The sequence below is a fragment of the Rhincodon typus genome, chromosome 22 (genome assembly GCF_021869965.1).
Source record: "Rhincodon typus isolate 14 chromosome 22, sRhiTyp1.1, whole genome shotgun sequence".
In the NCBI taxonomy this organism is placed as follows: Eukaryota; Metazoa; Chordata; class Chondrichthyes; order Orectolobiformes; family Rhincodontidae; genus Rhincodon; species Rhincodon typus.
This window is the reverse complement of record NC_063353.1, coordinates 14,607,163-14,621,295: the sequence shown is the minus strand read 5'-3', so window position 1 is coordinate 14,621,295 and position 14,133 is coordinate 14,607,163. Positions and strand designations below refer to the sequence as shown.

The 14,133-nt window shown below is 41.2% G+C and overlaps 1 protein-coding gene across 1 annotated transcript in view; it reads right to left on the bottom strand.

The window, feature by feature from the left end:
• The window catches only part of LOC125485755, a 103,639-nt gene extending 97,236 nt beyond the window's left edge, over positions 1–6,403 (bottom strand). Inside the window, exons 1-2 of the mRNA XM_048610123.1 lie at positions 6,297–6,403; positions 3,172–3,211 (exon numbers count right to left, since the gene is read on the bottom strand). Of these exons, the coding sequence (XP_048466080.1) occupies positions 3,172–3,211; positions 6,297–6,319 (63 nt within the window). The 5' untranslated portion in view covers positions 6,320–6,403. The remainder of the gene's footprint in view (positions 1–3,171; positions 3,212–6,296) is intronic.
• Positions 6,404–14,133: the final 7,730 nt, after the last annotated feature.

The following is a 14,133-nucleotide window of genomic DNA, read 5'->3' as shown; positions in this document are numbered from 1 at the left end:
GTTCATATGTGAACGCTGCACGGAATCTTCCAGTGATAGAGGTCAGGTGTCTCAGCATATAATCATACACTTCAGATCAAAAATAAGAAAAGAATACTGCATTATCAGATGAATCATATTTCAAATAAGATATTAAACCAAGACCTTGACAATTAGGTTAGATAGATGTAAGAGATCCTATAGCACTATTCCAAAATGTGTATGAAGCACGGTCATTTCTGCTTGTCCAAAATTGTTCCCTTAATCAATGCAACAAAAAGATGTGGCAATTTATTTATTTGTTATTCACTCCCAAGCAATCCATAGTTGTAAAAATTTTTCAACATGTTATTTAGATGGTATATAAATGCAATTCTTTTATGTTTCTCCATTCTTCAGTCCATATTCTTTGCTCCTTCTCTATTTCTCTTTCTTTCACACTTACCTGTGCCTATCTTATCCTCCATAATTTCTTCTTTCTTGCTTTTCTAGCATGTCTCTTTTCTCATTACTATGTATGCATTCATTTTCACACTTTTTCACTTCATTTTTCTTTTCAAATCAAACTACCACAATCACAATAGCAATTTGGAAACAAAGCAGTTATTAGTGTGTGACTTCAATATTTTGTTCCATATTCTTTGAAAGACTTCTAACTACATTTAGTAGTTAGTACATTTAGTGGCTGAGAAGATTACGGTGCAATTCAGTGTACTATTCACTGTGGAAGGTGGAGTGGAAGTTTAAGCATACACCATCTAGTACTCTATAAAGAAGAATGTATCATGCAAAGAATCAGGCAAGGAGACAAAACACAATTTTCCTGACCATCTTGTACGGGGTCCAAATAGTGGTTGCTACAAAGTCTTACAAGTTCTATAGGTTATACCCTCTCATGATTACAGTTTGTTCCTTTCATGCTTAAGGCGGCACCAGTACCAAGGTATAATGTAGATTCATAAACATTGGCACATTTATACCTTTTGAAACCTTAATATCTCAAAGTGATTTTAACGCAATGAGGTGTATGATGCACTGTCAGGAGGTGGGCTGGATTTCCAACATGAACTCAGGGATCACATGTTCAGCAACTTTCCGATGTCGTGCTCATGAGTTCAGAACAAAGTCATGCACACCTTAGTTTCACCCCAGGGACTCCAGTCCTGGTCACTGAGTTATTGTCAATAGACATCCTTGTACTGACCTGTTGATCTCATGCCAGTAGCAAGCTCACCATAGAACATGACTTTAGAAAGAGGCCCATCATCCATTTAGATCATATGACTCAGTCAACTGAGCCAACACTCACTCAGGAGGGCAAAAAAGTCCCTGACCACTGGTCCATATTCAGCCATCTTGTCAGGAGTTGTTCTACCTTCATCTGAGACTGAAGAGGTGGAAGCTGTTCAGCTGCTTTTCTTGGCTTGCATAAATTGTCCATGCTTCAGTACTGGAAAGGCAATTGCAGAGAGCACAATCCTGGTACACGTGGAGCTTTGTATTTTTGGTTAGTTTGCTGTTGATCAAAGTTGATAAGTGTTGATACGACAGCTGTGGCCTTTGCAATCCTGGTAATTTCAGCTTCAAGGGTCAGGTTGCTGATAATTATTGATCCAAAGTATACCACTGTTATTAATGACCCCCAGTGTGAAGTTGGTAATGTTAGGGGAGGATGGAAGTTCTACTCCTGAACCATAAGTTTGGTCATCCTGACACTGTCAATCCAAACACACAACTTGCAAGCCTGGCAGAACTAACCTACAAGTTGTTGCAAGTGAACGTCATTATAAGATGGTCACATGGCATCATCCAGAAAAAGAAACACAAATTACATATTTTGGTTATGGCACCAGTGTAGTCATAGAGATGTAGAGTACAGAAACAGACCCTTTGATCCAACTGGTCCATGCTGACCAAATTTCCTAAATTTATATAGTCCCATTTGCCAGTATTTAGCCCATGTCTATCTAAACCCGTCAAGTTGGACAGTTTGCTGACAGCCCTGGAATATTAATGGGCACTCTCATTTGAGTTTCCAAAAGCACACAATGAACACTTAAAAGATAAATTGACCAAAGAAAGTTGGTGTACCATTCCAGAACCACTCATCCAGTATCTACTATGGACAGACCTTAGAAGGCTTTAATGACACTGGGACATCACTGAAGTGTTCATGATATAAATAAATAAATCATTCATGCATTCAAACTCCCCTTGAATTTTTACTTTTGTTGGAATTTTGTAAAACTGTCAATCACACACACAACCATTCAATCTCCACTTGACAAAAATACATTCCTTGTAAATGTTCATAAATCATTCAAAATAATCAAATAACCATTCAAAACACTTTAATCATAATCTATGCTCTTAAATGTGTCAAAGAATGCTTATAGCAATACACAAAGTACATCAAGGACGGTGAATTTGTCCCTGAAATTCCCAAAACATCAGTAACATTCAAAGACAAGGCAACCAAGCTGAATAAAATTGCCTTCTATAGTTGAACTATTAGAATCTCAGAAGAGTTATTCCTGCAATTGAACGCTGGTACTCTCATGTGTTTGCTGCTAATATGCTCATATTAAACATTGCTGCCAAAGCCTAGTGAATGGGGCCTCCAAGGCAAGGAAACAATCATCTAGGCTGGATGTAATGGGGCCAGATGCTGCAAGTGGAGAGTTGCATAGTTAGGACTAGAAGCAAGGTTGGGAGAATGAGGTTGCCAGGCCTTTTTGGTGGAAGATGGGTGTGGGGGCCCGAGGAATAAAGTGGATCAAGGAAATGCAAAGAAGATCAGAATTTGCAAAAAGGATACAAGTTCCACAAAGACGAGACATGGGCTGCAAAGAAAAAGAAGAGTAGTTTTAAAGCTGTTAACAATAGAATACTGAGCTATCTTGTCACTAGAAAAACTTGAAGTCACTGAGCCAATGAATTGCTTGTAGATTCAATGTAAAGTCTGGTCAAGCAGAAATTAAACTCCTAATGTTTGCCTTTGCTTAACAGGGAATAAGCCTGCACTAGTTAGATAAGGAAACACATAGGCTGTAGTTATCTACTGATCAAAAGCAAAGTTCCCCACAGTTCAGGGGATATTTCAGTGCCACACCTACATATTGCTGAATCATACAATTTCTGATTAATGTGTTTGGTAATGGTAACCTCTCCTTAAAATCCACTGACTCTTACCTTTTGTTGCTTTTTCTGTTGTTTCAGCTTGATTCTATTTCTGTGATAAAATAAGAATATAAAATTGCTTCTGGTCAATTTTTTAATGAATTAAGTATTTCAGCCATGAATAGGAACTCATACTCTACTAGCAAAAAAAAAATTAGTGAAGAGATAGTAGGAACTGCAGATGCTGGAAAATCTGAGATAACAAGGGTTAGAGCTGGATGAACTGTGAAATAATATAACTTTAACAATATGTATTTTCCTTAGGATTATTTTAGAGGCTGGAAATCTAAGGGCTTCCATGGTATGTTACTGAGCAGGCCAGATCAGAAAGGTCCAAGTTCTGAACTCTAATCTGTGACAGCAAAAGATGCTCATACATTTCTACAATAGCATACTTCATGACCTGAGGTAGTCACAAATCAATTTACAGCCAATTAAATACTTTTGGTGTTTAGTCATTGTTGTAATATGGGAAATTTTGGGGGCTGAATTGCATACAACCAATTCCCCAAATTGGCAATGAGCTACTGATCAAATGTGTTTAAGTCCTGGTTGTGGGATGCATGTTGGCCAGCACTGTATTGTCAGATACCAACACTCCACCATGCTATGTGCTGTGGTTGTGCCTACCATAATCACCCTGAAATGCTAAGCACCGTAACCATCTGTAATGCCATGGATACATTTACTGCTATCAATCCTTTTTATTAGTTTTAGTCCAAGTTATTGATACCAAGTGGGGAAGGATTCCCACATGATGTCTTTAGCAGAAGGTGGGCTCAGTCTTGATAAACAAAAAGTTTGTTACATAGCACCTAATAGTCAATTACATTAAATCTGAGATATAGAAGAGTCCATTATATGACCTCAGAACAGCACGCAACTTAAAGAAAACTTAACAACTGGAACAAATTGAAAGTTGGTTCGCTCTTTCCTGGAACAATCCTTAATATTGTGTTGGGCAAAGCATACCTCACTGGCAGTTAAACTCAAATTTCAGGCTTCTCTACTCCCAAGTAAGGGATGAGGAAGGAAAAAAAAGGACTATAAATTTTGCTCTTGCTATCCATTGACCATTGATAAGTACTCACAGGTAGTTGTCAGATGAAATGCCTTTCACCATAAAATAACTTACTCGCCCTGAGATTGGATCAATAGCATTGGGAGCCATAAACTATCTGAGCTGGATGGCGAGATTGAGGTGGCCACTTAGGAAACCAACTCCAGGAAGAAAAGCTTCCAGTCTGGATTTCAGCAATTTTCATCACTCCCAGTGTCAGGGATGCCAACAGAAAATCCTGACCTTAAAAACAGGGAGGCAACTGTACGTTATTTTCCCTGTTCTTCAAACTTCCAATATCTCTACATCAATTCTCTGGTTACAGAATAGAGCAGCAGGAAATAAGTTTCTGTGGGAGAGAGGAAGGACTGTAAATTTCATACCCTTAAGATTGAGAGCCGAGGGAGTGTGGGGGAATTAGGAAAGCAGAATCCTCACACTCAGCCAAAGGCCTAGAACCATCTTTTTCCAACACTCCTTTTCTGCTAACTGACATGCTCTTAAATCAGTTGGGTAAGCATTGAATCATTAAACACAATTTCATGTCAGTTCAAACTAAAGTGATATTTTTCAAGTAAGCATTCTAACAGATTTTTCTTCCAACTCTATGAGAAGCCAGAGCTCCCAATAAGATAGAAGGTAGAAACACAACATCTAACCTCACTCATTAGGCGTTATTTAATGGAAGTGACGGTGTCTATCCAATACTTTATACCTGATCAATTGTAAACAAAGTCTGAGATTGATAGATTTTTTTGCTAATGAATGGTATTAAGGGATAGAGGGCAAATGTATGCATATAGAGTTAGATTTCAGATCTGTCATGGTCTCATTGACTGGTAGAACAGGCCAGAGAAAGTGCATTCGCTGCTGCTGTTCATTCTTTTTCTCCCTGTTTCATCCCTCCCTGTCTCTAATAAGTTTCCTCAACCTTCTTCACACTGCACCTACCCTTCAACATTCTCCATCCTTCTTTCTGTCTCACAATTTTCCTTTATTTGCTCCCTTATTCTCACATATCCTTCACTATCCTCCTTCTTCCGTTCCTTCTCCCTCCATCTTTTCGGCTTTCCACCCATCCTTTTCTCTCTCTCACCTTCCACCTCAGTTCCTTTCACGTTCTCAAACACTTGTCTCTTTCCTCCTGGACCTTGCTTCTCTCCAGTCTATCCATTGTTTTCCTTCCTTCCCTTCAAACCTCCTGCAACTATTATCCCGTTTGCCTAACCCGCCGCCTCCCTTTTGTCCTGAGCTTTTTCTCCCTTCATCATTCATTCCTCCCTCCTCTTTCTATTCTTCCTTCGAGAATCCACCCATTGCTTACTCTCGATGTTGCACTACCTCCTTTCACCAACTTGCCCACTGTCTTCCCTTATCTATCCCTTTTCATCCTCCCCATTTCTCCTCTGTCTTCATCCCCTCTCCTTCACCATCCTTTTGCTTCAATCTCCTCCCCCATTCCATTCCCCTCCAATTACATTTCCTCCTTTTTTTTTATCCTTCTAACAGCCCTCGCTTCACACACTCATTTCACACCCCCTCACTATTCTCCACACACCCATTCTCCTCCCCACTCCATCATTCCCCTATCTGATTCTTCAGTTCTTCCATTTTCAATCCCCGCTCCATCTCCCCAATAGCCACTCTGTTCCTATACTCCTACCCACTCATTCTCCCCCAATTTTCTTCTCCCTCGATCACCTCTCTCCCCACTCTCATGTTCATTGCTCACTTCCTCACTCTTTCCCCTTAACTGCCCGATTTCCTCGCTCCTCTCTCTCTCCATTTACCAATATCTTCGTTCCAGTCTCCTTCCCTCCTCAGCTCCTCACTTCCTTCTTTTCCCCCACATTCACACTCATTCATCGTTCCCACACTAACTCTTCCTTCACACTATCCCTTCATTTACCAGCTGCACCACACTTCCACTTGCCCTCATTCCCCACCCCCCATTCCCTCGCTTCTACCCATTTATCCTATCCTGTACATTTCTTTGCCCTCCTACTCCTTAGTCCTCCATTCCCACGATTCCCCGTGTCCACACTTTCAAACGCTGGAGCTGCCATCGGCCACTCACCGAACCCCTCCAACCCAATTCATGGCGGCTGCTTCACTCTCGTTTTCCCGCTCAGCCAAGACCGAAGGAGCTTCTCCCCCGGGACGGCGCGCGGATTGAGCGACCGTTAGAAGCGCGAGGTCGGAGCTCGAGCCCGAATTACGCCCCCCCCCCCCAACTGGTAATCAAACCGCTATTACCCAGACCCATGGGTAATCAAATCTCAATTATATCATTCCCCCGCCTCCATAACGGTGCCCAAATTACCCCCCCCCCACTTACCATAGGTTATAAAACCAAAGCGACACCTCCCACCCCAAAAGATAATTAAACCCCAACACCTCCTCTAACGATAATTAATCCACATACTCTCTACTCAGGTAATCAAACCCAATACTCTCTTCTGCAGAACAGAGAATCATAGAGGTTTTCAGCTTGGAAAGAAGCCCTTCGCCCCATTGTGTCTACAGCACATCTGTTCCTATCCCACTTTTCAGCACTTGGGCCAAAGCCCTGTATGCATGGTATTTCAAGTGTTCTTAAATGTCTTAAAGGTTTCCACCCTGACTATCCTTTTAAGCAGTGACCTCCAGATACCAACAATTCTCGGGTGCTTTTCTTCAAATCCGCTCTAAATCTCCTGCTCCTTATCTTAAAACTGTGCCCCCTCACTATTCAGCTCTCTACTAAGGGGAAAGGTTTTTACCTATTTGTCCTCCTCAGAACTTTGTACACCTCAGGCAGATTTGACCCCCACTCCCACCCTCGCTTTCTCTGCTCCAAGGAAAACAACCAAAGCCTATCTAGTCTCTCTCCATAACTGAATTGCACCAACTTAGGCAACAGCCTCATGCATCTCTTCTGCACCTTCTTTAGTGTAATCACATTCTTCATATGTACCTGTTGAAAGGTATGATATATCTCTGGAGCAGACAGGACCTGAACTGAGGCCTCCTGGCCCAGCGGCAGGGGCATTACCACTGCACCATGACAGCCCGCACATTCTTTCTATAGATATTTTCCTGATCAACCTATAAAGAGATGTTATAACACACCTCTGGGCCATATGGTACTTGAACCCAGGCCTCCTGGCCCAGGGTACAGAAATTATCATGGCAGTACAAAAGCCCCTACATATGGCGATCATTACTGCACACGGCCATGGCCTAACTAATGTTATATACAGGTCCATCATAACTCTTTGCTCATTTATTCAATACCTTGACTAACAAAGGCAAATATCCCTTACGCCTTCTTAATCAACTTATCTAACTGCCCACCTGCTTTCAAGGATCTATGGACACGCACATAAAGGTGTCTCTGATTTTCTGTACCCTCAAACTTGAATTATCTCCAAAATGTATCAAAACCCAAATTCCCCTTCTGCAGGTAACCAAACCCCAATTTGCTTGCATACATAATCACACCCCAATATCCTTCTCTGTGTGTAATCAAACCCATATGCTCCCCACACCTAAGATTTCAAACCCCAATAGGTCCACCCCACAGTTAATCAAAACCCAGGAGATCCATCTCCAAGAGTAGTCAATCCCCACTTATGCTGCACAGGTAACTAAAGTTAATACTACATCCCCCATAGCAAATCAAAGCCCATGACCCCACTCCAACCGAAGAAGAGCTCCAATAAAGTTCAACACGATCTTGCATAACAGCATTTCATCTTTTGGTGTTTTGAGCCTTCCAGACTCGACATTGAGTTTAACAATTTCAAATCAAAGTCCCTGCCCTTATTCTGTTTCCTGTTAATTGCAGGTTTTGTTATTACCTTCATTTTCCCTTTTGTTTTGCTTTCAGATTGCAATTGTTTACCATCCTGCCAATCACATCTTCTCTTGACACTTTTGACCTTTTATCTGACCCAATACTGCTCCCTATGGCTTGAACCACTAATCCTTGTCATTTAATCTCTCCTGTCTTCTCACCTACCTCAGAACTTCCATTTTCTCCTCTTTTTCACCTCCACATCCTATCACTTGCTTAACACCTTTCAACTTTCTAATTTTGCCCAATTCTGATGAAGGTTAAAAACATGAATCATTAACTCTAGTTCCCACCTCACAGATGCTGCCTGACCTGTGAATATTTCCAGAATTTTTTGTTTTTATTTCATTCACAGTGAAACAATTGATGAAATTTAACTCAATATCTAGCACTTTGGGAAAATAGGGAAATGAAGCACACACATGTTATTGCCGGCCAATTAAGAAAATAATACTGAACTCCATTAACTGGGACAGGAAAGAAATCTAACTCTTCTCCCTGATGCAGGCAAAAAATTGATATGTTTCTCACAATGAGGCATGTAAATAAGTATAAGTCAGTCTTCCTCACTGTGGGACAAGTAAGAAGAAGAAAACCAATACCTTTTATGAACAGGTAGGTAAGGAAATTAAAGCCAATACCTTTTCACTGTGAGGGAGGGAAGTCATTTTGAGTGCCCCTCAAAATGGTGTATAATGAGAAAATGAAACATCCTTTAATGTGATACATGTAAGGAAAATGAAAACCACATCCACAGGTATGGAACTTAAATCATACACTCCTCATTCACTACAGGTAAGGAATTTTAATTGAGCATTATTTACTGTGCCACAGGTAAAGAAATGAGAACCTACACTGTCTGCTGTGGGAAAGATTTTAACACAACAGCACTTACTTTGAGAGTGAGGAGGAAATGAAATTCTGGCAAATCATGCTATCAATTGGGAAATGCAAACATTCAAACTCACTATTTCTGATCCCACTTTTCAAATATTTAGAAATTTTGTAGCTCAAGCTTTGGAGCATCGTGAACTCATGCTTATGATCATACGGTAAAATCACTATGTGTAAGTGGGCTGTATTGCTCAAGGGATTTGAGTGACTCACCTACAACTGCCTAGAAATGTGTCCTATTTTTTTTTCTTCTGCTTGCAATGCAATCCTAGGTCAACTACATACATTTATAATCCATAATTTGTTAAAATGTGGGTGTTAGAAGTAAAACAATATTGGCCAATATGTGACTAAGCTGCACTGGGATGATAGCATGCTGTCTCTTACAACTGATAATTCTTTGGCTTCAGCATCTTTTACCAAAGGCCGTTATCCATAATGATTTCAGTTGTTAATATGCTGAGATGGAAACATTGGTATGCATTCATTTTTCAAAAAGATTCACCAGGAATTTGATGAAACACAGAGCATCAAACATTCAGTCATGAACATTTCAGGAAGCATGTTCATGCAGAGAAAATGATGATTAATTGCCAGCAACAATTTTCACCACCCACTGCCACATTTTTCACCATATATAAAATGATTGCAATTAATGCTAAACTCAAATCTGCAAGGTAGGAGAGAAGAACAGGAAGAAAAGCCTCCCAGTAAAAATCAGCCGAAGGGGAAATTTCTTCACGCAAAGGATTATCAATATCTTTTATTGTGTATCTCAACTGTGTTGAACATATTTTAAGGCTGGGGTGGACAGATGTTTGCTCTGTCAGGGAAACAAGGGGAGTGGGCAGGAAAATACAACTGGAATTCTGCATTAGAGTCATACTAGACTCAAAATATTAATTCTGTTTTTTTCTCGCCACAGATGCTGCGAGACCTGCTAAATTTCTCCAGAACTGCTTTTTTTAAATTTCAGATTTCTGACATCTGCGGGATTTTGTTTTTACCATGTGATAAAATTGCTGGGATGGCTTTAACAAGATAAGTGTGGGATTCTGCCCCACAAGGGCATTTCATCCTGCCCTCTGGAGCTACTGGACAATGTGATTGTAGTGATTGGAATGAGGATGTCATTGATTATGAGATCCTTGATTGAGGTTGTTAACCTGGGCCAATCAGGAAGCCCTGGCTGACAGATATAAAGAGGAATTTCAAGGATTCTCCTCACTCTAGGGATGGGCTCTGTGCTGGCTGGTCAGAGCTCATGTACTAAGCATATGTAAATAAAGGGTGACTTGGTGATAAGATACCTGCCTCCTTGGAATTATTTCAGCAAAAGAAAATCAGGAGATTCAGGGAGTCTCCTCATTCTAGGGAATGGCTGTGAGCGAGTCAGAACCCATGTACTGTGCACACGTGAATAAAGGGTGACTTGGTGATAGCATGCTGGTCTCTGTGCAGTTATTTCCCTGACAATAAAGCTAATTCAATTCAATCTGATTGGCCAGCAGTTGAGTAGTCCCAACAGCAATCAAATACAGTAGTGGCTGATGCTGTGACTAGGATGGGCTCCTGAAATGAAGATATAATCAATATCATACTAAGGTAAGTATGGACATTTTAGGTGGGAAGGGACTGGGGACATAATTGAGGGGTGGGGGTGGTTTGGAGGCTGAGGAAATCACAAATGGGGTATCTTGTGTTTAGGGTGCGGTGTCCCTAGTGCACAAGGGCATATCCCAAGGGAAATAACTCGTGTTTCTGCCATTTCACCAAAGCAGGCTGGTCACTTTTCTCAGCCTTCCATTGCCTGCCTTAAAAGTGGCAGTTAGCTAAAGGCCTCAATAAGTCCAAAGGTGGACAGGCTGGCTGATCCTTCCCCACCCACCAATTTATCAGTGACAGCTCACAGATGAATGGCAAGGCAATGGCAGGGTGAACCCATTGAACATGTCATTTATCAAACATGTGCTCCAGGAGACCTTTAAACTATGCTCCTGCCCATCTCAATTCAAATAATCTTCCCTTACCTTGACTGTGCCTTCATGTTCTAGATTCCTGAGCCAGCAGAATCAACCTATCAGTGTCAAACATGTCCAGCCCCCTTAGAATCTTAAATGAATGATGGAGACTGTTTCTTCAAGTTTTTGACTAAAACAATAAGTGTAGATTATGGCAAAGTCTTTTTGAAATCCTATATTTTTGTGCTTCTGTCTATATTGTATAATCTAAGAAATATACGTGTACATTTAAATGATCGGTTAGCAGGAGGTCCTTAAAGAACTGGCAGTCCTTAAAACAGGAAAAAACACCTGATCATGTAATGAGATTGGAAACGTGAATGCATTCCAAATAATTTGGGAAATAATGGTGGGAGTTTTGGATGCACAAACCATGATCCTCCAACCCTCCTTACATACGGGGTTAGTGTCAAGCACTAGGTTATTGCAAATATTAAAAATAATAATGTTTCATGGAGCTGACTATCCATGGAAGAAAACATCGTCATTATTCTCTATGACATCAATCCACCAATCAAATTCTACTATGTCATTTCATATGCTGAACAAGTTTCTTATAATAATTTTAGAGTCTTGTGGTGTCGTGGTAATGTCCCTATCTTGCAGCAGGAGGTCTGGGTTTAAGTTCCACCCACCCTAGATGTATGTCATATATGTCTTAATAGGTTGATTAAAACAACTAAATTGGGAATTAAATGTTAGCTTGAAAGTGGCAATGCAATCACTGTCAACTGTCATTAAAAAAAATTCTGGTTCACTAGAGACAACAAGGTGCAGGGCTGGATGAACACAGCAGGCCAAGCAGCATCATAGGAGCAGAAAGGCTGACGTTTCGGGTCTAGACCCTTCATCAGAAAAGGGAGAGGGGAAGGGGGTTCTGAAATAAATAGGGAGAGTGTGGGAGGCGGATAGAAGATGGATAGTGGAGAGGAAACAAACAGGTCGAAGAGGCGGGGATGGGGCCAGTAAAGGTGAGTGTAGGTGGGGAGTTAGGGAGGGGATAGGTCAAGGGGGCAGGATGAGGTTAGTCGGTAGGAGATAGGGGTGCGGCTTGAGGTGGGAGGAGGGGATAGGTGGGAGGAAGAACAGGTTAGGGAGGCAGGGACGAGCTGGACTGGTTTTGGGATGCGGTAGGGGGAGGGGAGATTTTGAAGCTTGTGAAATCCACATTGATACCATTGGGCTGCAAGGTTCCCAAGTGGAATATGAGTTGCTGTTCCTGCAACCTTCGGGTGGCATCATTGTGGCACTGCAGGAGGCCCAGGATGGACATGTCGTCTGAGGAATGGGAGGGGGAGTTGAAATGGATCTCTGGTTCACTAGTGTCCTTTTAGGAAAGGAAATAGGTTTTCCTCATCTGGTTTAGCCTACATGTGACTTTAGGCCCACTACAATGTGGTTAACTCTCAACTGCCCCTGACAATTAGGGATAGGCAATAAATGCTGAAATAATCAGTGATGAATTAATTTTAAAAAAAATCATTTGTTGCACATTTGTAAAGTGTGAACCATAATTATGAAAACCAAATTATCTGTCCTTAAGGTCCCACCAAAGTGTGAGTGTGTGAATTATTGCCTGTCATGCACGAGTATTGTGAAGGTGCATCCTCATAAAAATTTGACTTTATTGAAAAACATCATTCCAAACCTCCAGTCTTGTCAGATGTAAAACCTGTTACTGCTAAGGTAATAATGTTGTTAACAAATGTTATGAAGGTGGTCATATGTCACTTGGTGTTGAAATCAAGTTAGCAGGACTGAATGTTGTATTACTTTTTTGTTACTAAAAATTAATTGTGTCAGCAGGTAGCTGGCAGCTGCCAGTCTCCCCATGTCATACAGCAGAAATGCCAAAACCCTACTAATCTTCAGCACTGTCTCCTCTCCATTCATTAACTGGGAAATATAGAGGTTCATCTTCGGTCCCGATATTCTCCCTGTTGTTTGGTGTTGTTTTTCAACAACAAGGGCAAGAACAAACCTAACTCAATGGGGTAAGTTCAGCTGACAAGGGTGACTGTAAGTGTAAGGCATTAAATTGTATATGGATCAGGGTGAGTAGAAATGATGGATGGATGGATAGATGAAGTGCACAGACAGTGAAGACACGCAACCCCTAAGTGGGTATGAGGAGCATGTAATGGAGTAGGTCAAAAAAGTCTGAGGGTTGATTTGCACAAGAAAATATAGATGAATGTGCAACTGTCCTCAACTTTCCTGATTTAGATATGTCAAAGATAGGAGGGGTGATAGCTTTGAGATACCATCATTAGTCTATTAATCCAGAGGCCTGGACAAAGTTCTCTCTTCGTGGCTGAATAGCTCTAGCCCAGGCAATATCCTGGTGAATCTCTTCTGCACTCTCTCTAGAGCAATTTCATCCTTCCTATAGTGTGGCAACCACAACTACACATAGTATTCCAGCTGTGGCCTAAGGAACATGCTATATATAGTTACATTATAACTTCCTTGCTCATTGTATTCAATGCCTTGCCTAGTACAAAAACAATTATCCCATATGCCTTCTTAACCATCTTATTTACGTGTCCTGCTGCCGTCAAGGATGCATGGTCTAGCGTATGAAGATTCCTTTGATCCTGCTGTACTTCCTCGGGTCTGACAATTCAACTTGCCAAGTTAGTTCTCCAAAAGTGCATTCCTCATACTTTTTTCAGGATTAGATTCCATTTGCCACCGTTCAGTCCATCTGGCCAGTTTGTCTGTATTGTTTTCTGGTCTAAAGCTATCAACTTCGCCATTTATCCAATTTTTGATGATTATTATTAATTACTGATCATACTTTCTAAACATTCACGTCTAAATCATTAATGTACACTTTCAGCAAAGGACCCAGCACTGGACCCTGTGGTATACCAGTGGACGCAGGCTTCTAGTCACAAAAAAACACCCTTTCAAGTATCACCGCTTGCTTCCGGCTACTAAGCTACTTAAATAGGAGATAGTAGGAACTGCAGATGCTGGAGAATCCGAGACAACAAGGTGCAGGGCTGGATGAACACAGCAGGCCAAGCAGCATCATAGGAGCAGAGAGGCTGACGTTTCGGGCCTAGACCCTTCATCAGAAAAGGGGGAGGGGAAGGGGGTTTTGAAATAAATAGGGAGAGAGTGGGAGGCGGATAGAAGAGGGATAGAGGAGAGGA